The sequence below is a fragment of the Platalea leucorodia genome, assembly GCF_965183815.1.
Source record: "Platalea leucorodia genome assembly, chromosome: 27".
In the NCBI taxonomy this organism is placed as follows: domain Eukaryota; kingdom Metazoa; phylum Chordata; class Aves; order Pelecaniformes; family Threskiornithidae; genus Platalea; species Platalea leucorodia.
In genome coordinates, this window is record NC_138849.1 from 983,566 (window position 1) to 1,006,615 (window position 23,050).

General features: G+C 42.8%; 1 protein-coding gene across 1 annotated transcript in view; it reads right to left on the reverse strand.

Annotated features, from left to right (window-relative positions):
* The window catches only part of LOC309600990 (E3 ubiquitin-protein ligase RBBP6-like), a gene marked incomplete at both ends in the record, with an annotated part of 43,810 nt that overhangs the window by 14,965 nt on the left and 5,795 nt on the right, over positions 1-23,050 (reverse strand). Inside the window, 15 exon segments of the mRNA XM_082333727.1 lie at positions 5,966-6,102; positions 6,105-6,310; positions 7,740-7,841; positions 8,204-8,569; positions 9,747-9,804; positions 9,899-9,977; positions 10,058-10,154; positions 11,884-12,146; positions 12,595-12,691; positions 14,036-14,212; positions 15,122-15,261; positions 16,102-16,198; positions 16,317-16,405; positions 18,768-18,812; positions 21,804-21,840. Of these exon segments, the coding sequence (XP_082189853.1) occupies positions 5,966-6,102; positions 6,105-6,310; positions 7,740-7,841; positions 8,204-8,569; positions 9,747-9,804; positions 9,899-9,977; positions 10,058-10,154; positions 11,884-12,146; positions 12,595-12,691; positions 14,036-14,212; positions 15,122-15,261; positions 16,102-16,198; positions 16,317-16,405; positions 18,768-18,812; positions 21,804-21,840 (1,990 nt within the window).

The following is a 23,050-nucleotide window of genomic DNA, read 5'->3' on the forward strand; positions in this document are numbered from 1 at the left end:
AACGATGTCTTCCTCAGGGGCTGTGATATCATTATTATACTCCTCCATGGTCTTAATGACAGTTCGTTTTGTGTCTGGCTTTTCTTCAGTCTTTCTAACGGGGCTTCCTCCAGTAGAACTAGTGCTAAGAGGAAAAAAGCTGATATTAATCATGGGTGAGATATACGCACCGCCATCTTTTGTAACAGTTTAGAAAGCAGCTTTTGGTTCCATTCTAAATCTTCCATACTTTTTCAAAAGATGTTCAATTAAGGGAACAGACGAGAGAAAGGATGAGTTCACGAGCTAAGACTATGAGCAATCAATTAATTTAGTACCTTCCTACTCTACATTTAATTAACAAAGACTCAAGATTATCAGACTGGGGACTGTCTGACCTGGTAATTCCTTCATGTCCTGCTTCTACCAATGGTAGTTAAATTAGGTATACATTCTTGTTTCAACATCTAAGCAAGTGATTAGGGAGAGGTATAAACAACCAACGTTTTATTCTCACATCCCAGTGTTCTTCTTCAGAAAAAAATGCACATTTAAAAACTTTTTATAATATCAAGACACTATCTTAAGTCTCCAGGGACATCTTAAATGGTTTGAGTTTGCGTTGTCCTGCTGCTTTAGATGCTGAAATGTACGTAATAACAGCTTCACACCAGATCCCTTTTCTCCTTTTCACATGTCACACGATGGAATAGGGAAGAGAGATGTCCAAGGTAAGTGCCAAAAAACAGTTGGCACTGAGCTGGAAGCAGTGTAGCTGTGTCAACACGGCACTGTGCTCAAAGCTCAAATCAGTACAAGATATTGGCAACCAAGCTGCTATTTCTGCAAGGTATCGTTTCATCTCGTACTGACAAAAGTAGATCATTACAGCACCTTGCAATTTTTAACAGGCAAAATATTGCATGTCTGTTATCCTTGCCTTTAGCAGCAAGCTGGATCTGAAGGGACTCCTCAAAGAGTCAACACATAATGAATAAGAAGGGGGGGAAAGTCCCAGAAGTAAGGGTCAAACACGTCATCAATGAATTAACCTTATGAGCTGTCTGGGCAGTACAGACTGCTTGTTTTCTTTCACAAAATTTGATTTTGACCCAAGTAGAGCTTAACAGGAAAGATCACAGATTATTCACTCATTTAGCACAGGTTTAGCTGTTCCTTTCATTAGGAACTTTCATTAGTCACCATAAAGACTTTTACATTTGTTTGCGGGGGGGAGGGAGGAAAGAAAGAATAGGAAAAGAAAAGATGAGGTACCTGGTGCAATGTACCAGAGTTGCACTAGATCCATCAGCTGCCGTTCCTTTGCTTCTCACTTTTCCCTTTGCTTTTTCTTGCTTAACTTTGCTGCTGTTCGGCTCAAGTTTCTCAACAGGTTCTTTTGCAGGTAGCACATTTTCTCCACTCACCACCTTTTTGCCAGTTTCTTGGTTAAGTTTAATCTTTTTGGCGGGGTTGTTAAGAAAAGCAGGTTTATCCTTTTCTGGAGTTTGCTCTCCTTTTTCACCATCAGGCTCAGTCTTCCCCTTTGGTGGTCTTTTTGAGTCAGCAGCTTCTGGTTTAGAGGCCTTTAGGGAAGTCGCTTCATGTTCTTCAGCAACCTTGTCATCTACTTTTCTTTTTCTTTGTTCAGGTTTTGCACCCCCTTTCATATCATGTGGAGGAACTTCTCTGTATATGTTAAAATACTCCCTTCCTCCTTCCCCTCGAGGTACGGTCCGTGTAGTGGGAGAGTGGCCTCTAAATACTGGAGACCTTGATCGTGAACGGTATCTTCTTAACCTTGAATGTGATAACCCCGTGACCTTGACCTAGAACGATATTTATGACTCTTCCCTTTGCTTCCTCTTGAATACCGTGGGGATCGTGAGCAGGAATGAGAATGGGAACGACTAAAGGATCGAGAGTAGGAGCGAGAGCGGGAAGAACCTGATCTTGACTTGGAGTAGGTGTATGAACTTCTCGAGTAAGATGAAGCAGTACAGGGAGACGTGGACCTTAAAAAAAAAAAAAAACAACACAAAACACAAAAAAGTGAAGATAATGCAAAACAGTCACTCTCCCCAGTTTTTTTCCTCCCAAATTTGGTTTGGGTTTCTTTTCCTCTCCACAGGCTAATGCCAAAGCTTCTTTCAGCTGCTGACATACTGCTACTGCAAACTGAAGAACATGATCATAAGTAAAAGTTTCCGCTTACGAGACAGAACAGCTGCTGCATTGTTAGTGTACCAACATACAGGAAGGGGAAGCCTATTTCCACTCACTTCTATGACATTAACTACCACAGCTATTGATTGATCTAAGGCGGGGTATACTGGCCTCTACTGGTACATGAATGCACACATTTCTCACGACTCAACAACTACATGCAGTGCAAATATTTTTTGTTGCAGTAAGATGCAAAAAGTGCAAGTCTTAATGGCTAGAGTGCAGTATCAAACATTAAGAAAACCCACGATTTAGCCTGAAGACGGTAAAGCTCAATTTTAAAATGCCAGCTTAGTCTCTTCATCTTCACTACTAGTTTGGCAATTTGTACAGGATGCAAAAGACTTGTACTGCAATCTTACACCCAGGACTATTTAATCAACACTTCTAGCCAGATGCCTTAGCAAAATTTTGCACATACCTCTAGCTCTAACCAAGGATAGTGACCACATTTCAAGAAAAATCATATCTAAAAGCTTCTCAACTCAGCCTCCAGTAATATGGCTCAATGCCATTACTCTAGGGAAGATACCGACAGCATTACTAACAGAGAGCTATTCAGACTCCCGCCCAAGGGATTTTGGGGGAGGGAAAACATCAGCTACCCTGAGTTTTGTCTTCGCAAGTTTTTCTTGTATTATTTTTTAAAGAACATTATTCCACATATGTTCATTCCTCCTCTCAAAGTCCTTCACCAATTTAAGATTTCCTTAAAACAAGACTGATCTTTTAATTCCTAAGAAAAATTCAACAATGCCAGCAAAACGCTAGTGAAAGCCACCAGTTTGCAGTCCCGCTCAAAATCTGCGTATCCACAGGAGATAAGCGAAAGAGGAAATTAAGACAATTTCTCTCACATATCTCTCTCTTCTGAAGTGCTTTGAGGCAATGGTTACCATCAGAAGAGGGAGACGCAGAAAATCCAGCAACTACACCTATTCAGTTTCTAGCCCCTTGCGGCTGCCAGGAGGTGAAGGAGGTCATTGCAGAGAAGCTTTGGGAAAAGAGACGCCTGTTCCTTCAAAACTGCTGCCAAATTATAACTATCAGTCAACTGTAATCTCGGCCACAGTGGGGCGAGGAACCTACATAGGAAACTCCTGTCGCTGCTGATCCCTTGACTCATCCAATCCATCTGACGATGGAGAGGTGGAGTCGAACTCCTCCTGATGCTTCTAGACAAGCCGCTTCTCCATTATGGATGCGTAAAACAGTTACCTGGAAAACGAACGCCTACGCTCCTTTTGAATCGTCTTATATTCCATCAGTTCTTTACCAAAATCCTTTGTAAACTCATCACATTTGGACTTTTTCTTCTCCCTGTTAAAAGAAGTTTGACCTTTATTACAAGGATAGTTTGACCTTTCTTACAAAAAGACATCAAGAAACAAACCCTGGCCGATAGGAGAAAATGTGTACTGCATGCAAATGCAAAAGGTGAACATCCTAGTTAAGCAAAGCCAGTTTAGAATGCCTACAAGTTTCAGGGAAAGATTTAGAATGACATTTGTCTGGGTTTAGTTTTGCATGGTTACCACCTGCAATGAAAAAGAACACTGCCAAAAACACCATGTCATTTTTTGCTTATGTCAGATGCACTTTAGTGTAACTGCAGTCCGACATACTATCGCAAGAGATACAAAAATGAAAACCAACGCAACTTCATTGAGCCAAATATTTACTCCTCTTTAGGTCTCTGTTTTTCTCTGTAAAACTCCTCCCTAGGTAAAGGAGGTGCTTGTGTCGTTGGGATGGTATTTGAAGGAGCCGTTGGTCCTGCTGTTGGTACCCAAGCTGGCGACCTGTTGGCAGGAGCTGGGGGATATCCTGGAGGGGGGGCAGTGCACCCAGCAGCTGGAGGCTGACCAGGCGGAAACTGAGGAGGCAACTGGGGCGGTGGTACCCGCGGTGGGAGAGGAACCGCATGGGGTGGTGGAGGGTGCAAGGGAGGTGGAGGCACAGGCACAAAGATGGATATTGATGGTGGTAGTGCTGTGGCCTGAGTCCTTTGGGTACGTTCGCTAGGCAGGCGTCCCCGATTTGAACTTCTAAAGAAACCCAAAAAACATGTGTCACTGTTTGTTACACTCTGCCCCAATTTTAAAGAGGAAAGCGAACGAAGCGGGAGCACGGTGGTGAGCACTTCTTGTTCTCAACTTAAGCATTTCTCTCCCTGCTGTCTCTTCATTTCAGACTGCCCTCATTTCTTGATCCTCAGACTCGCCTTCCACATCCCCAGCCCCAACGGTTCCCTCAGTCTTCTCTCCTTATACTCAGCTTTGCTCCTGTGGATGGAGGCTGCCCATGCTTAAAAGAGACTCCCATCTCCCCTGTGCCAAGTGCCCACCGCTCCTCTGCCACTCCTTGATATGGTCAATACTTCACACTTCTGATCTTCAAAGCACTGCACAAGTATTAACTCATCTTCTCTCAAACTTCTTTTACGTTTTTCCACATAAGCCTCCTACGTTGTTGTCTCATGAGGATGTGTTTGGCCTGGTTTTGTCCCCGAATTGTTATTTTCTTGCTTACTGAATTTGAGATTTTAGACAATCTGTGGGATGGATCCTGGGATTTGGTTTTATTTATCCTTAAGATGTTATAAAGACAATGCACCCTTACGATCTATCTATAACAAATATATACCAAAAGGAAGGACTAACTTGACACTGCAATAATAGAGAAAACAGACTCCTCTCTCTCTCCAACTGAGAGAAAGCAGCTTGGCTATTCGAGAGGACTAAATTGAAGACATTCAAAATTGTCATAAAGTAACACAAAACAGCGTTGACTTTTCCAATAATTTGCTCAATCAGTATCAACTAAGTTGGTAAAAAAGAATGTAATGAGCTGGAAGCAGTGTAGCTGTGTCAACACGGCACTGTGCTCAAAGCTCAAATCAGTACAAGATATTGGCAACCAAGCTGCTATTTCTGCAAGGTATCGTTTCATCTCGTACTGACAAAAGTAGATCATTACAGCACCTTGCAATTTTTAACAGGCAAAATATTGCATGTCTGTTATCCTTGCCTTTAGCAGCAAGCTGGATCTGAAGGGACTCCTCAAAGAGTCAACACATAATGAATAAGAAGGGGGGGAAAGTCCCAGAAGTAAGGGTCAAACACGTCATCAATGAATTAACCTTATGAGCTGTCTGGGCAGTACAGACTGCTTGTTTTCTTTCACAAAATTTGATTTTGACCCAAGTAGAGCTTAACAGGAAAGATCACAGATTATTCACTCATTTAGCACAGGTTTAGCTGTTCCTTTCATTAGGAACTTTCATTAGTCACCATAAAGACTTTTACATTTGTTTGCGGGGGGGAGGGAGGAAAGAAAGAATAGGAAAAGAAAAGATGAGGTACCTGGTGCAATGTACCAGAGTTGCACTAGATCCATCAGCTGCCGTTCCTTTGCTTCTCACTTTTCCCTTTGCTTTTTCTTGCTTAACTTTGCTGCTGTTCGGCTCAAGTTTCTCAACAGGTTCTTTTGCAGGTAGCACATTTTCTCCACTCACCACCTTTTTGCCAGTTTCTTGGTTAAGTTTAATCTTTTTGGCGGGGTTGTTAAGAAAAGCAGGTTTATCCTTTTCTGGAGTTTGCTCTCCTTTTTCACCATCAGGCTCAGTCTTCCCCTTTGGTGGTCTTTTTGAGTCAGCAGCTTCTGGTTTAGAGGCCTTTAGGGAAGTCGCTTCATGTTCTTCAGCAACCTTGTCATCTACTTTTCTTTTTCTTTGTTCAGGTTTTGCACCCCCTTTCATATCATGTGGAGGAACTTCTCTGTATATGTTAAAATACTCCCTTCCTCCTTCCCCTCGAGGTACGGTCCGTGTAGTGGGAGAGTGGCCTCTAAATACTGGAGACCTTGATCGTGAACGGTATCTTCTTAACCTTGAATGTGATAACCCCGTGACCTTGACCTAGAACGATATTTATGACTCTTCCCTTTGCTTCCTCTTGAATACCGTGGGGATCGTGAGCAGGAATGAGAATGGGAACGACTAAAGGATCGAGAGTAGGAGCGAGAGCGGGAAGAACCTGATCTTGACTTGGAGTAGGTGTATGAACTTCTCGAGTAAGATGAAGCAGTACAGGGAGACGTGGACCTTAAAAAAAAAAAAAAACAACACAAAACACAAAAAAGTGAAGATAATGCAAAACAGTCACTCTCCCCAGTTTTTTTCCTCCCAAATTTGGTTTGGGTTTCTTTTCCTCTCCACAGGCTAATGCCAAAGCTTCTTTCAGCTGCTGACATACTGCTACTGCAAACTGAAGAACATGATCATAAGTAAAAGTTTCCGCTTACGAGACAGAACAGCTGCTGCATTGTTAGTGTACCAACATACAGGAAGGGGAAGCCTATTTCCACTCACTTCTATGACATTAACTACCACAGCTATTGATTGATCTAAGGCGGGGTATACTGGCCTCTACTGGTACATGAATGCACACATTTCTCACGACTCAACAACTACATGCAGTGCAAATATTTTTTGTTGCAGTAAGATGCAAAAAGTGCAAGTCTTAATGGCTAGAGTGCAGTATCAAACATTAAGAAAACCCACGATTTAGCCTGAAGACGGTAAAGCTCAATTTTAAAATGCCAGCTTAGTCTCTTCATCTTCACTACTAGTTTGGCAATTTGTACAGGATGCAAAAGACTTGTACTGCAATCTTACACCCAGGACTATTTAATCAACACTTCTAGCCAGATGCCTTAGCAAAATTTTGCACATACCTCTAGCTCTAACCAAGGATAGTGACCACATTTCAAGAAAAATCATATCTAAAAGCTTCTCAACTCAGCCTCCAGTAATATGGCTCAATGCCATTACTCTAGGGAAGATACCGACAGCATTACTAACAGAGAGCTATTCAGACTCCCGCCCAAGGGATTTTGGGGGAGGGAAAACATCAGCTACCCTGAGTTTTGTCTTCGCAAGTTTTTCTTGTATTATTTTTTAAAGAACATTATTCCACATATGTTCATTCCTCCTCTCAAAGTCCTTCACCAATTTAAGATTTCCTTAAAACAAGACTGATCTTTTAATTCCTAAGAAAAATTCAACAATGCCAGCAAAACGCTAGTGAAAGCCACCAGTTTGCAGTCCCGCTCAAAATCTGCGTATCCACAGGAGATAAGCGAAAGAGGAAATTAAGACAATTTCTCTCACATATCTCTCTCTTCTGAAGTGCTTTGAGGCAATGGTTACCATCAGAAGAGGGAGACGCAGAAAATCCAGCAACTACACCTATTCAGTTTCTAGCCCCTTGCGGCTGCCAGGAGGTGAAGGAGGTCATTGCAGAGAAGCTTTGGGAAAAGAGACGCCTGTTCCTTCAAAACTGCTGCCAAATTATAACTATCAGTCAACTGTAATCTCGGCCACAGTGGGGCGAGGAACCTACATAGGAAACTCCTGTCGCTGCTGATCCCTTGACTCATCCAATCCATCTGACGATGGAGAGGTGGAGTCGAACTCCTCCTGATGCTTCTAGACAAGCCGCTTCTCCATTATGGATGCGTAAAACAGTTACCTGGAAAACGAACGCCTACGCTCCTTTTGAATCGTCTTATATTCCATCAGTTCTTTACCAAAATCCTTTGTAAACTCATCACATTTGGACTTTTTCTTCTCCCTGTTAAAAGAAGTTTGACCTTTATTACAAGGATAGTTTGACCTTTCTTACAAAAAGACATCAAGAAACAAACCCTGGCCGATAGGAGAAAATGTGTACTGCATGCAAATGCAAAAGGTGAACATCCTAGTTAAGCAAAGCCAGTTTAGAATGCCTACAAGTTTCAGGGAAAGATTTAGAATGACATTTGTCTGGGTTTAGTTTTGCATGGTTACCACCTGCAATGAAAAAGAACACTGCCAAAAACACCATGTCATTTTTTGCTTATGTCAGATGCACTTTAGTGTAACTGCAGTCCGACATACTATCGCAAGAGATACAAAAATGAAAACCAACGCAACTTCATTGAGCCAAATATTTACTCCTCTTTAGGTCTCTGTTTTTCTCTGTAAAACTCCTCCCTAGGTAAAGGAGGTGCTTGTGTCGTTGGGATGGTATTTGAAGGAGCCGTTGGTCCTGCTGTTGGTACCCAAGCTGGCGACCTGTTGGCAGGAGCTGGGGGATATCCTGGAGGGGGGGCAGTGCACCCAGCAGCTGGAGGCTGACCAGGCGGAAACTGAGGAGGCAACTGGGGCGGTGGTACCCGCGGTGGGAGAGGAACCGCATGGGGTGGTGGAGGGTGCAAGGGAGGTGGAGGCACAGGCACAAAGATGGATATTGATGGTGGTAGTGCTGTGGCCTGAGTCCTTTGGGTACGTTCGCTAGGCAGGCGTCCCCGATTTGAACTTCTAAAGAAACCCAAAAAACATGTGTCACTGTTTGTTACACTCTGCCCCAATTTTAAAGAGGAAAGCGAACGAAGCGGGAGCACGGTGGTGAGCACTTCTTGTTCTCAACTTAAGCATTTCTCTCCCTGCTGTCTCTTCATTTCAGACTGCCCTCATTTCTTGATCCTCAGACTCGCCTTCCACATCCCCAGCCCCAACGGTTCCCTCAGTCTTCTCTCCTTATACTCAGCTTTGCTCCTGTGGATGGAGGCTGCCCATGCTTAAAAGAGACTCCCATCTCCCCTGTGCCAAGTGCCCACCGCTCCTCTGCCACTCCTTGATATGGTCAATACTTCACACTTCTGATCTTCAAAGCACTGCACAAGTATTAACTCATCTTCTCTCAAACTTCTTTTACGTTTTTCCACATAAGCCTCCTACGTTGTTGTCTCATGAGGATGTGTTTGGCCTGGTTTTGTCCCCGAATTGTTATTTTCTTGCTTACTGAATTTGAGATTTTAGACAATCTGTGGGATGGATCCTGGGATTTGGTTTTATTTATCCTTAAGATGTTATAAAGACAATGCACCCTTACGATCTATCTATAACAAATATATACCAAAAGGAAGGACTAACTTGACACTGCAATAATAGAGAAAACAGACTCCTCTCTCTCTCCAACTGAGAGAAAGCAGCTTGGCTATTCGAGAGGACTAAATTGAAGACATTCAAAATTGTCATAAAGTAACACAAAACAGCGTTGACTTTTCCAATAATTTGCTCAATCAGTATCAACTAAGTTGGTAAAAAAGAATGTTGGAGGCTGATTTCTATGGGGAAATCAATTTCTCCAGCCCTATTCAGCCAGTAATCAAAAGGGTGGCTTTCCACCTCACCCTTTAATGATATTTCATTTTTATATGCAATCATGGTTTCCTCAAAAAGTGTTCATTTTCCAGACTCCTCTTCTCAATCATCTGCTGGAGTTTTCTTTTAAATACACTTACTGCAAGCACAGATCCCCTTTGTTAAAGCCAATTCAACTGAAGCCATTTAAAAATGAATTACCACTTGTATTCTCCACAACTGTCTGTGCACATTTATTTCATGCTAAATCAGCTGTTGTATAAGTTATGTGTTATGCCCTCATGTAACAGGTTACAAGTAGGAATATATTGAATTTCTGTAGCATGCTTACAGCTCCCAGCCTGGTCTGCCAGCTGCTGAGCGAACTGTGCTGGCTCTCCTGGGATGACCTTTTGGCGTGGAGAGAGGAAAAAGAAAAAAAATCCCATTCAGTTTATCTGAAGATAATTTCTGAAAAGAAATTCTCAAGTTATAGTTGCTTACCAGTTGTGTGTATTGAGGGTCCTTGGGGGCCCAGAAGACTTGGTAACGCCGGTTGTCTTACTACAGGAACCCGACAGCCCTTGTGAATAAATACAAACAGTTGGAAAAGAAGCTCTGCTAAAATACAAGCAGCACTGCATATGTTGAAATAAAATATACCTTCTCTTCCACCAAACTGCTGATTGACTGAAAGGAAGATTTAGAAAGCCCAGCAGCACCCACCAGAGCAGCAGGAGGTAGAACAGTATCGGCATCACTACAAAAAAAAAACCCCAAATTTATATTATTCAAACAGTGTTTTGAGGTGCTACTTGAAATACAAAGTCCAAAGTGAGAAAAGGATGACTATTGTAAATGAGAAAAAATAATGTCCAGATTTCCAAATGGGAAGATGGCCGATTCCAAATGAAGCACTGACGAGAAGTCTGTTTGGACTAGTGGCATTTAAGGAGAAATAGAACAGAATAGACTAGACTATTTCAGTTGGAAGGGACCCACAACAATCATCTGCTCTGACTGCCTGACCAATTCAGGGCTGGCCAAGTTAAAGCATGGTATTAAGGGCATTGTCCAAATCCCTCTCCAACACTGACAGGCTTGGGGCACCGACCCCCTCTCCAGGAAGCCCGTTCCAGGGTTTGAACAACCTCTCAGTAAAGAAATGCTTCCTCATGTCCAGTCTAAGCCCCCCGGCACAGCTTTGAACCATTCCCACACGTCCTATCACTGGATCCCACCAAGAAGGGATCAGCACCTCCCTCTCCACGTCCCCTCCGCAGGAAGCTGCAGAGCGCAATGAGGTGGCCCCTCCGCCTCCTCTTCTCCAAACTGGACAAAGGCAGAGTCCTCAGCCGCTCCTCAGAGGACATTCCTCCCAGCCCTTTCACCAGCTCTGTTGCCCTCCTCTGGACGCACTCAAGGACCTTCACCTCCTTCTTCAATTGTGGGGCCCAGAACTGCACACCGTGTTCAAGGGGAGGCCGCAGCAACGCTGAATACAGCAGGATAATAACCTCTTTTCACTGGCTGCTTCCCCTGCCTTTGATGCATCCCAGGATGCAGTTTGCCCTCTTGGCTGCCAGGGCTCACCGGAAAAATACTTTATTAAGCTGGCTGCACATGAAAGGATTGGCGTACGTATAGCCCAGACACTGACTCTCAGTTGTAAAAGATGCAAGAACTGAAATTCTCTTGGGAAACGTTTATGTGCTGGCTCAGAGGATGCCTTAGAGGTTCTTTTGACTTGTGACCATTGTAGTCAACGGTACAGCTGCGCCTGACCGTCTTCTGGACAGAGTGGCTCTTTGCATTCCAGGCATAAAAGTGAAAGGACAGAAGCCCTCAACAACAGTACAGATTTTCCATGTATTTTCATACGACTTCACTGGGTTGCCAACTAGGACTTTGTTGGTAAATGTTTGTGAAGACTTCAAATTTACAGTGTTTCAATGTTTATTATCCAAATCTGCGTGCGGCGCTGACTACACGGCATTACTGCGAATGACTCTGGCTTATAATACTGATGATAGAAATACTGTAGAAAAAAGTAATGTGAAAACACCTGGTCAGTTTTACCTCTCACTGGGCTTTCTCACTTTTCACGAAACGATTATTTCCTCAGTACTAAAGAGAAATGAATGCACTCCAGAAGCTTTGACATAACCAAATGCTTACTTTAGGAATTGCTAGCCACTTATACTCAAAGGGCTCCTGGGGAAAAAAGTTCCTCTTTCAGGGTAAACGCGTACTGAATGACTGATAAGAGAAGCAAACCAAAATACTTCGGAGAAAATTCTTGCATGAGGCACGCTTCCAAATTATTAAAGTGTCCTCATTCAAAGTAAAAACCAAACCCAGAACGGCCACAGTTCTCTGGAACTGTCACTAATGATATAGAAATCGCTAGCTGAGAAGCTCAAGAGAAACAATCTAACTTCAGCACCTTGGTGCCTTTTATATTTGTGTTGATCTACAGATTTCCCTACCGAAAAGGTCCACCTGGCTTTTCAGCAGGGGCCAACGATGACAAAGCAGCAACAGAAGGAGAAGTCAGAGAAGCCAGTGGACTCATGAGCGGATCCCGCTGGCTGGAAATTGTTGGCCAGAGCAGAGGCTGCAGGTTGCGGGCTGTTGTTTGTCTCAGGAGTGGTGGTGGAGGTGGTGGCGGTGGCAGCTGCTGCTGTTGCTGCTGAATCTGCTTATGGAGCCCTTTTGTGTAGCCAGTCCCATTTCTGAAGTTGTTCACAGCCTAGAGGCAGGAAAGCATTTTCAAAAAGTTACCGTGAAACTTCAGTAGACAGACGAACAAAAGCCTGCACGGAGTAAAATTCCTTGTGTATTCCTGTAAATGGCATCAGTCCTAAAATAAAGCAACATACAGATGTATGAACACATCACATTGAACACTGATATTCATGACTGGCAACTCAGAGTAGCTGTATTTAAAGTAGTCCAGTGTTAGCACTGAATTTGAAAGTGAGACAAGCCTGTTAAACAAAAGGGTGACCTGAATTTGCCAGATTGTCTCTAAAGAGTTGTAAGCTTCTGTCACAACAGATAACGTATTTGAAAAGTAAATTGAGCCTTACTCAATTTAGCCTTGCTTAAGGAGAGGTAAATGAATATCTTCTTCCCTTTCAGCTTTTGAAAAATAGACTTTTTCTTACCAACAGTTTACGTAAAAGTCATCGTGTTACCTGGCGTAGGGACTTGTTGGCGACTAAAGCGTCAGGAGAAACGTCTGTTTGATGACATGTGGGGCATCTATGTTCCTCAGAGTCCAGTGATGCTGTTCTAATACCCGTGAATCATCAGAATCATCAAAATAGCTTTTAGCCAAACTAAGGAGTATTTTTGGGTTCTAATCAGTTATAAACACAAGTGTGTGGTTAATGGGTGAATATGGTCTTGAATTGAGAGCATGGAGCTATAAATGTTCAGCAGTGTAAAAAATTTCCAATATGCAGCAAATAACTACACAGTTTGATATTGCACTCTTGTAACATCTGAAGATGTAGAGGAGGCTGTGCCTTGATGTTCCAACTGACCTTTCCACTGGCTAGTGCAGTGAGAAGTCACTAACCTCAAGGTTAATGAAGAAAACACATTTCAACACATCAGGAGGTTTGAGTTCTGAAGGTTTTAACCAACTCTCCGTGGAGAAGAAGGTGGATTAAATGCCTGACTATCCGTTTGTTGCAGACGACACCAAATCACCAGAGTTGGCTATATAATTTTGTGTGAGAGAAAGGGCTGTGGACAAACTAAATGCAGTCAATATCTAATTCTGGAATCACCTGCACAATCACGCACTCTTCTCATACTCGTCCTTCCGTATTGTGCTGGTTTGGGCTGGGATAGAGTTAATTTTCTTCATAGTAGCTAGTGGGGGGCTATGGTTTGGATTTGTGCTGGAAACAGGGTTGGTAACACAGGGATGGTTTCCTTATTGCTGAGAGGTGCTTACACAGAGTCAAGGCCTTTTCTGCTTCTCACACCGCCCCGCCAGCGAGGAGGCCGGGGGGGGGCAGAAGAAGTGTGAAGGAGACACAGCCGGGACAGCTGACCCCAGCTGAGCCAAGGGCTATCCCACACCGTATGGCGTCATGCGCAGCATAGAGAGCTGGGGGAAGAAGAAGGAAGGGGGGGATGTTGGGAGTGATGGCGTTTGTCTTCCCAGGTAATGGTTACGCGTGATGGAGCCCTGCTGTCCTGGGGATGGCTGAACACCTCCCTGCCCTTGGGAAGGAGGGAATGAATTCCTTGCTTTGCTTTGCTTTGCTTGTGCGCGTGGCTTTTGCTTTACCTGTTAAGCTGTCTTTATCTCAACTCACCAGCTTTCTCACTTTTACCCTTCCGATTCTCTCCCCATCCCTCTGCAGGGGAGCGAGCGGCTGGGTGGTGCTTAGTTGCCAGCTGGAGTTAAACCACGACACGCATGTAAACAGATTTAACAGGATACATAAAAAGGGGAAAAAGTGTTCTGCCTTTTTTTTCCTTTGTACAAGGAGAGTCCTTTCCTAGTCAGGCTGACTTCAGTCTTAAATCAAACTGGTAACAAAGTAATGCCGTTATCTCCTATTTCTGCTTTCAGAAGATCAGTTTGATGTTTGGGATTAACAAACCTGGGAGTAACACTTACATTCGTCACAGTAACTGTTTCTACAGCAGGGAATAACCACGGCATCAGTCATTGTATCTTTACAAAGGAGACACAGCAGCTCCTCTGGAACGGGATCATGGGAGGAGGAGGGGGAGGACGTCCCCTCGGGTGAAAAGGGTGGCTTTTCCTTCTTGCCTCTGGCATAAGCTTCCCTGGAGGGGGGTGGGGAAGGAAAAAGAAAAAAGTGAAAGACGAGGAAAGGAAAACTTTTCCAAGCGTAGGATTTTATCAAAGGAAGACAAGAGATGGAATTCTCCTCGCTCCACACTAGCCTTTGAAGACGCAGGCATCTCGTTTAAACTGCTTTTCTGTAGCCACAACACCAGAAGAGGGAGGGGGGAACAATTTTCCTTCTGCAGGATCAACTTCATTGGATCAACTAAGAAATTAGCTCCGACTACAACAATAATGTTTTGACAGCTAGAAATTGGGTGAAATGAATCCCACCTCTCCTTTGCCAGGGAGTAAAGGTAAATTGCAGGCTCAGGATGAAGTGAGTCTCCGAGTAATTACATTTTATAAATAAGGGCAGTCTCTCTTCCAGCTTCTACAAAAGGAGATCCACGACAGAAAAGCAGAAGCGCTACCAAGTGCATTTCATAACAGCCCCTCTTGTCAGCCCACGGCAGGATTTTCTGAGTTTAGAGCAACAGGGAAACTTCAGCCTGTTTCACACGTGAGCTTGGATAGAAGTCAGAGGGGGAGGAAATCTCAGTCCAACGGCGATGGGTTAAATTTCGCAAGAAGCCTTTGAAACACAAACCAGCAGCAAAACGAGCTTTCAGAGAGAACAACTCCCACTGTCACCACTCCTGAAATATTTTGCAGAAATACAGATTCTTAGCACAACACAAGTTTAACCAGCTTCCAGGGCCATGAGCAGTAGGGCCACCCTATTTTAATCTTAGAAAGTATCACAGATTTTAAGGTTCAGATACAACGACAACGCTTCCTCCCCGGCAGTTACAGAGGCTGGCCGATTTGGTTGCGTGGCCACTCAGACATTTACGCACAGTTTCTCTCATTCGCTTTTGGGTCAGTCCAATGAATTCCCTATTTACGCAGTAATAGTTGGTATGGCATACTTCCCAGTGTTGGTCAGCATAGCACCCTTTGTATTGGGATCTTTCACCTCCTTCAGGAAACTCCGTGGAATTCCCGTGCTCCTTTTAATTCTGGGAACAGACTCAACATTTTTGCCCTGTTAAGAAAAGAAAGGCAAACATAGCTCATCTTAAGACCCACACTTAAAATGACATTTCCATGATTATTCTAAGCAGCAAAAGCCTTTAATCCTCCCCTTTTACTTAACAGAAGGGTGGCTTGACTAAAATACTTATTTTCCTAAATTAATATAGCCAGGGTGTGCCAAGGCTTGAGCAGTGTTTTGAACGCCATCGACACTCTTTGGCTTAACTTCAGGTTCCTTAAGGGTGAAATATCCCTTAGCCTGCCCTCCACTCCGAAGGGATACAAACCCGCCCCTGCTCCAAAGCGCAATTCCCAGGGCGAGCTCAGTTCAGTGCTCTGAACCAGGCACTGGGGAACTTATATTCACCATCTGTATATGAAGGTTCAGTTCATACCTCATGCATATACAGTCAGGGACCAATGTCAAATGGCATGCATACTCACTCACCCAGAGGCTTGTGTCATTAAAACAGGCAAATATTCAGCGGGGGGGTCAACAGAAACAGCTTGGGTTTATACGAAATACTAAAAGCTGTGAACTGTCATTAAAAAGAGTCTGAACCAGAAACATTTCGAAAAATATTGAAATATATAGAAATATGCATGAAAGTTCACAGAGAAAGATCTATGGACATATTTAATGTCTATGACCTGGAAAAAAATAAGATTTTACATTTACAACTCCAGGTTTCCCTTGAATTTTGAAGGGCTTTGCAACATTGCCATACAACCTCTATACTTCACCCCAAGAGAAACAATTCTGAAGACGAGCAGTCATGTAGTTGTTAGGTAACTGCCAAGGTAAAACAATTAAACCCCAAGTAACACCAGAAGTCCCCCTCAATCTTATCCCATTTGTTGGGCACTTCTTTATATAGTGGCCAGGTTGTCCGCAACGAAAGCAGGTATATGATGGGGGAAGCGGACCCAAGGGTTTCTTCACGTAACTAAAAGGTTTTCAGGAAAAAAAGAAGAAGGTACGCGTGTGTCTCTCTTGTTAAAACAAACATCTCTACGATTTTTCCATAATCTTCAAAGAACAGATTGGACGTTATCAACACTTACTTGATTGGATGATACTCATGGCAGGACTGTGTCATCATAGCTTTTATTTTATCTTCTTCAGAAGCACTGGCCTCAGCCAGATTGGCAGTCTGTTCAACAGGCAATTATTTGACACACACATTAGAAACACATTTCAGCCCACACGGCCAAAGACACCACCACTCCCCCGATCCTGCAAAGAGCAGCACAACGCGGGCTGAGGTTGCATGAAAACAGCCGCTGATAGAAAACAGAGCCGTGCTGAAGATGCTCTGGGGAGTCCTTACGCCACTGCAGGGGGTTTGTGGGCCTGGGAACCTACCTGAAAAGAGCCGCCTTGGGCACTCCAAACCTTGGGCTCTCTTTGTACCTCACACAAAGACTCCTGTAACCAATCCAATGTGCTTCCAAGTGGACTGAAGCTCTGCGTAGGAAAAATTATCCTACCCAGCAATTTTAAACTGATTTTTAAGCCCCAGACTATTTGAAGCAGAAGACAGCCACTGGAAATTTAATTGAGAAAGATGCAGGCAAGTACCATTATTTACCTTTCGCAGCAGTAAAAGGACACACAAGAGTCAGGGAAGTTGGTTTTGCTGGCTGAAATTCAGCTTCAGACACAGAAGCATTAAAAGGAATCAAGGTTTTTGTAATCCCTCAGCAAGACAAAAGATTCTTGTCAGTGGAAATTTGACCACGATGTGCTGTAGGCAGTCCCAGCTGCACGTCCCGTCCCCCCCCCCTCCCCTTCATATTCAGTGATTTAACTGCAGCAAGCAAAACCTGCCGGTTTTTCCAGTTGACTGTGTCCTTTTAACATACAAATCATAATAGAAACCTTATCCAGAATTACTGAAGGTAGCTAATTTTTATTAAGTCGTGTTTGCTCAAATGTTTTTATTACACACCAGCCCAGATACAAGCAGGGCCTGAGGGAGTGACTGTAAATGATCTGGACCTTCAAGCACCGATCATGCAGATCAACCGCTCCTGCTTTTGTTTTTAGATGCATTCACTCACAAAAGCAACCAACCAGGTTCAACATTCTATTAAATGGTTGTTTCATATACACAGTTTTTTCTCAACAGTCACATAATGCAGATCGACATCTATGAAATCATTAACGTTTACAGAAAACTTTACAGATACTTGACTCGTTTGTTTGAACCCAAACAGTTTACAAAACACACCCAAAACCCACAAAACCTTACTAGGAATAGACCAAAATTCTAACATAGCATTTCATACATAGGAATAATAAAACAGAAACCTGCTAACACATTGCCTCCATGCTAAGCCAGTCTGCACTGAAGAGGTCAGAGCAAGTAACAGTTTTGAGCTGCTTTATGCTATGTTCCTGTATTTTTCTGAAATACTTAAATTTTCTCAAATGCTTAAATGTGTGCCCTACTTGGACAGGTTTTCACATTTCAGAGTAAAACTTCACAGGAGTTTACAGAACCAAGGACACGTTCAGAGACAGCACCAATGGAGACCAATGTCTTTTGGTGGCTGCCTTCCGAAGGAATTTTTTATTTTTTTTCCCCCCAATGTACACAATTTAATTTCCGCAGTAAGAGAGGGAAGAAGTTATGCGTGGGAAGAGATTTCTCTTTCTCGGCAATGAACTCCAGCCTTTATTTTCAGAAGAAAGAACCAGCTCCTCTGCATGAAGCCCTGCCTTCTCTAATCTTTGTAACTTTGAAGACTAGGAATTCAGTTGGCTAGCACTACGCCTGTCACAAAGGGCCATCACTAGTGCTTTCCCCGACAAAGTGACACCTGGCTGAGCAAAACCAGCAAGCAGCTCCATAGCAAGACAGGGCATTACAACCGATTCAGAAGGGCACATCTGCTAATATGCCACGCATGCGTATCGGCACATTCCTCTCGACAGTTAGGTACATTGACACAATTTACACAGTCTGCATTCAAACAAATTAGATTGTGGTGTCCACTGTATATATGCTGCAATTGACGAAACTGTGCAGCATTCACAGAATGCATCTAGAACTATAAGGACTAGAAATTCAAAAATAGCCATGCCATTGTCCGTGTTCCAGAAACGCTTCTATTTTGGCTGTTTCAAACCCCCTTGAAACGCCCATAACTTACAGTCAATTAAATTCTTCTGTAAAAATTGTGTTAGTTTCCAACAAAACACGTGAAAAACGGTAAACGGCTTCCGAAGTGCTGCTGCTTTGTGTCTTGCAGGTGAGTAATACTGCAACACTGTGTTGAGGCTGAGAAGGTACTCCCCTTCGATCTTCCCAAACTGGCAACTCCTCTTTACAGGACAGTACCAAAATATACACACATGTTAAAGTTAGAATAAATACTTTAAATTCCTAAAAATTAAATTAAAGTTTTGTTCACATTACAACAGTCATCCAGCTATAGATCATGGTATAGGATTTAAAAATACGAAGCTAACACTTTTTTTTTAAGTATTTGACAAGAATATGTACATACCTTAGAAAGCTGGCCCAGAGAAATAGATGCAGAAAAGTCATCAATCTGTTCACAAAAAATGAAACACAGATTCAAGTTATGCAATCAAAACACAGCAATAGTTAACCTCTGCTGTAGCCTGAGAGCCTGCGCTCTGTCCTCTGAGTGTCACTCAAAGAGGCATTTCTAACCTAGTGTCATTTGTATCTGCTCAAAAAAAAGTCCAAGCCTATGACAGCTTAAGAGTGCCTATGTGGTTAATGAGAAGAAACTAAAAGAACCAAACCCGCTTGCGATCAACTTATTGCTCCAGAATATCTCAGAGAAGGACCCCTGCCCAATGTTCACAACCGCTTAAAAGTTGAAAGGGTAAGGAAGCTGTCACTTTTCAGCTCAAAAGGATTTAAAAAAATACTTGAGTTTATCTGAGAAGGAAGCATCACGACAGGAGACTTCTTTTCAGTGTAGTTTGTAAATTAAGCAGTTAACGTCTCATCATTTACAAATGCACACAGTTTGGGTTTATGAACACAGTACAGTTGCCCGTCAAAATAAAGCGCAGGCGTATATGCCCTGAAACATGAACTCTGCCCCTCCTGTCCATCAGTTTAAAAATATTCACCATACCCCACCAAACCCAAATAAGAACACCAATCCAAAACATCAGCCATACAAGTAATTGCCACTTTGTCTAGACAAAAATAAACTGCTCAAATTATTGAAATAAAGGTGTTGACCATTACAGAGTAGCCAATAAAAATGGAGAAAAACGTTTTTTTGTATTGCAATAGACCACAGGCCATAGGATCCAAATTAGTTTGGGAAGCGTGAGAATTTAATATTATTCTCCTTGCTATCGGGCCAAAACCATTTTTTAAGGATGATGAAAACATGGATTCAGAGCACAACCCTGTACATTTTTTTCTCCATTGCAACCACGCTCCTCCCTCCCAGCTACCTACTGGAACAGCTTGCAGCAATGAACTTCTCAGGCCACTAGGTCGTAAAAAGGGTCACTCTTTTCTTGGTCCTTTTCCAGTGTATTGAATTATATGATGCCACAACCCACAGTTAAGCTGACACTAGTGAAACCTTACTAGAAAGACACCTGAATCACTGCTTATTATGTCCTAAGTTGTTCAAAAGTGTAGAATAAAATTTCACAACGTAAACTGAACAGCTCTCCTCAAGAAGTCACTAAACAGATCAGAGGAGAGATTAAAACCCTTCCTTGGAAAAAGCTCTTGTCCTCTGTTACCTAATGCAGTGGAAGAATTCAAGGGAGCAGTTTTAGCAGACTCTGGAGAAAAAATATTGACATGCAGGAGATGATTCCTCACTCCAGTTAATCATTCCTTCTCCCTACGTTTAGGAAAGCACACACAACATTCCTGTCTGACCAACTCAAAAGTTCTTGAAAATGTGCCTTTGGAGAGGAACACCCAGATCTGGAAAAAAAGACCTTCTTTCCATTGCAAGTCTGACCAGAAGATTCAACTTGACTTCTTTTCAGAAGAGTTTGTACCTAGTTAGGTTAAAAAGGAGGTCTGATCAAGCATTTTGAAGCTTCACACTCCATGTGCCACTCTTTTTTACATGTGGAGAAACAGGCCTATGTTCTCTCATGGCAGGCCTATGTTCTCTCACTGTCCTTTTGCCTTTCTTCAGAAGCAAACAAGAAATTAGGAAAGCTCTCGACTGGAGCCTGGCATTAAACAGTCTAGTATTGACCAGGAACTGAAGCAGAACAGTTAATAAACTATTCATTATTCTTGTATTGTTTTAGGAAGCAGTTATTATACGGCCTGCAGGCAACAGTCCCATTTCTTAAAAGAGCTGATAGCACTCCTTCCTACTAAACAGTTATCGAAAGCAGCAAAGAGAGAACGAATGCATTATTTAGTACGTTTGCCCAACGGCCATCTTCCAATGCTCCTACATTCCTGTGTCTTTTTTTTTTTTCCTTTACATTGCTACTGAAGTAGTTCCTGCCAGTCCCTCCAATCAAAGAAACATCATCTCCATGAAACTTGTCTACAACCCTAAGATAAGAGGGTTGCAGAAGAATTGGGGAAAAAAGAAAACAAACCAAAACCAAACCAAAACCCGAACCCCAGACCCCCAAATCAACAGACCAGGTATTAACTCCCATTTCAAACAGAAGACTCAACAGAAACTAACACAAAGCAAGTGGGAAAGGGGACAGAAAAGAGGAGGCAAAGACTAATCTCACTGGTGGATCGCTACAGTGAAGTTACAGTGCTTTCCTAAAACCCGAGAGCTTGGCCAAACTAAAAATTCAGCCAGGAAGGATCACAGTTGTGCCTGACGGTGCTAAAACAACGGCCATGACTCTCTGCATTTCTGCAGCCTCGAAGGACAAACACCAACTAGAGATCCTTGCCGTTACTGAAATAGTAATGGAAGTCAAAAAGGATCCACTGGCTTGCTTTGGGCGTAGTAACAGTAGGGCAGCAGCACAAATTTGGAAGTGGGGAATGACAGCTAACATAAGACAAGACAATGAAGAAATATTCAAAGTGTAAGCTTTTTGTGCATGCTTTTTAAAAAAACCTTAACTCATTTCAATTTTGCTGCTTTACTCTTCAACAACAATTGGCAAGCTTTCCAGTGCTTTATTCCTGAAAGAAACAAAAAGCACACAACAAGCTGTACAAACATCCATCTTGCCAGCTCTAGGCAGCCAGCTGTAGACCATGGCACCACGTTCAGCTGTGCAAACCCTGATCCTACATGATCTAAAACCGATCACGTGTCCCCTGTACAACACAAAGTCATTCAGGAAATGTTCTAGCAGACTCAGTACGAAATACAACGCATTACTGGGCACAAATACCAACGTTCACATCAGAGCTGTGCAAATAATGGCATTACTCAGTTTTTTACTATGCCGAATCAAAGACATTGTATTTACAACATATGCTATGTTTTACTGGAAAAGATGTTAAGTTAATGTTTGGAAAACGACTACAAAGCTGCATTGTTTAGAATTCAGGGCAGTGTGTAGAAAAAAGTGTGAGATTGTGTTTTACATACTGCTCTTGATGTGCCACTCGCTGGCTCAGTTCGACTTCTTCTAGAAGAAGAAATAAAGGTGGTCAGAACTTCAAATAAAGCACTTGTACCCCACGTAAAGTAGTGAAAACAGATTACAAAACCTGAATATCAAAACATTATGTCCCGATAGTCTCGTACATGTGGAAATTTATTCATATACACAAACTGTTGTCCCTTGTTACATGCAGTGCAACTAAAAAAAAAAAATCCCCAAATCACATTTCTACTTTGTCGCAAATTACTCTAAGACATACAGCTATAGAACACAGCAGTGCAAGAGCAAGTCCTCAGGTATTTTGTCTCTGCTATGGAAGTATCAAAAATACCAAGTCTGTACTACAGGTCTGCGTTCTTCCATAATCAGCCATCAAAACACGAAGGTCACTTTAGCCAATCTGGGTGCCCCCAGCGTTACAAATAGGCACCAGATACAGCACTTTAGTTTCTAAGAAAGAACAGGGACAGTCTGGACACTTTGAAGTGCAAGTGCACTTACGTTAAAAAAATCAGCCAGCTGACAAAGAAATACCAAAACTGTCAGCAGCAGAGTCTTTAGAACAGGGTTTCTTTGTGGAAGCCCAAGCCCTGTGCTCAGATATCTACCATATTTAGCTATGAAAGTGCCAAAATACTAAATGTGTTACGTATGCTATATTGACTCAAAATACTAATAGAAATGCCACCTGAAAGCAGTTCCTAGGGCTTTGTGCGATTTAGGAGTCCTGCGACAAAAGAGAAAGGTCTTAATTGCCAGACTTTGCTTTAAGATAATCTGGAAAATACTACAATATTTTAGGAAATATTTATTACATTTGAAAACTTGCTGAGATTCCACACACTCATTGATCTGTACCTGCATGCTACTCGTCATGGATCAGACATGCAACCATCGATAGCGTTAGCAAACAATTCATACATCCTCCAAAGTGTGCCGTGAGCAGAGGCAATTCAAAGGCTGCAGTGGAATTTCGGTACAAATAGAAAGTGCCATTCTTTCCTCACCCCCACATGCAGGCATTTATTTGGTCTTTGATGCTAGCAGCATCTCTCCTCTCCTCTCCTCTTAGGGCAGCATTACAATACCAGGAGAGGGTGCCATCCAACCCGAAATGGAGGATGCATTGACAAGACGGTGCTGAGCATACGCATTGAAATTAACCCCCAACACAAGGCCGTGTTTATAAGCACAACGCTGTGGCGTCCAGAATTACCAGGCAGCGCCTGAA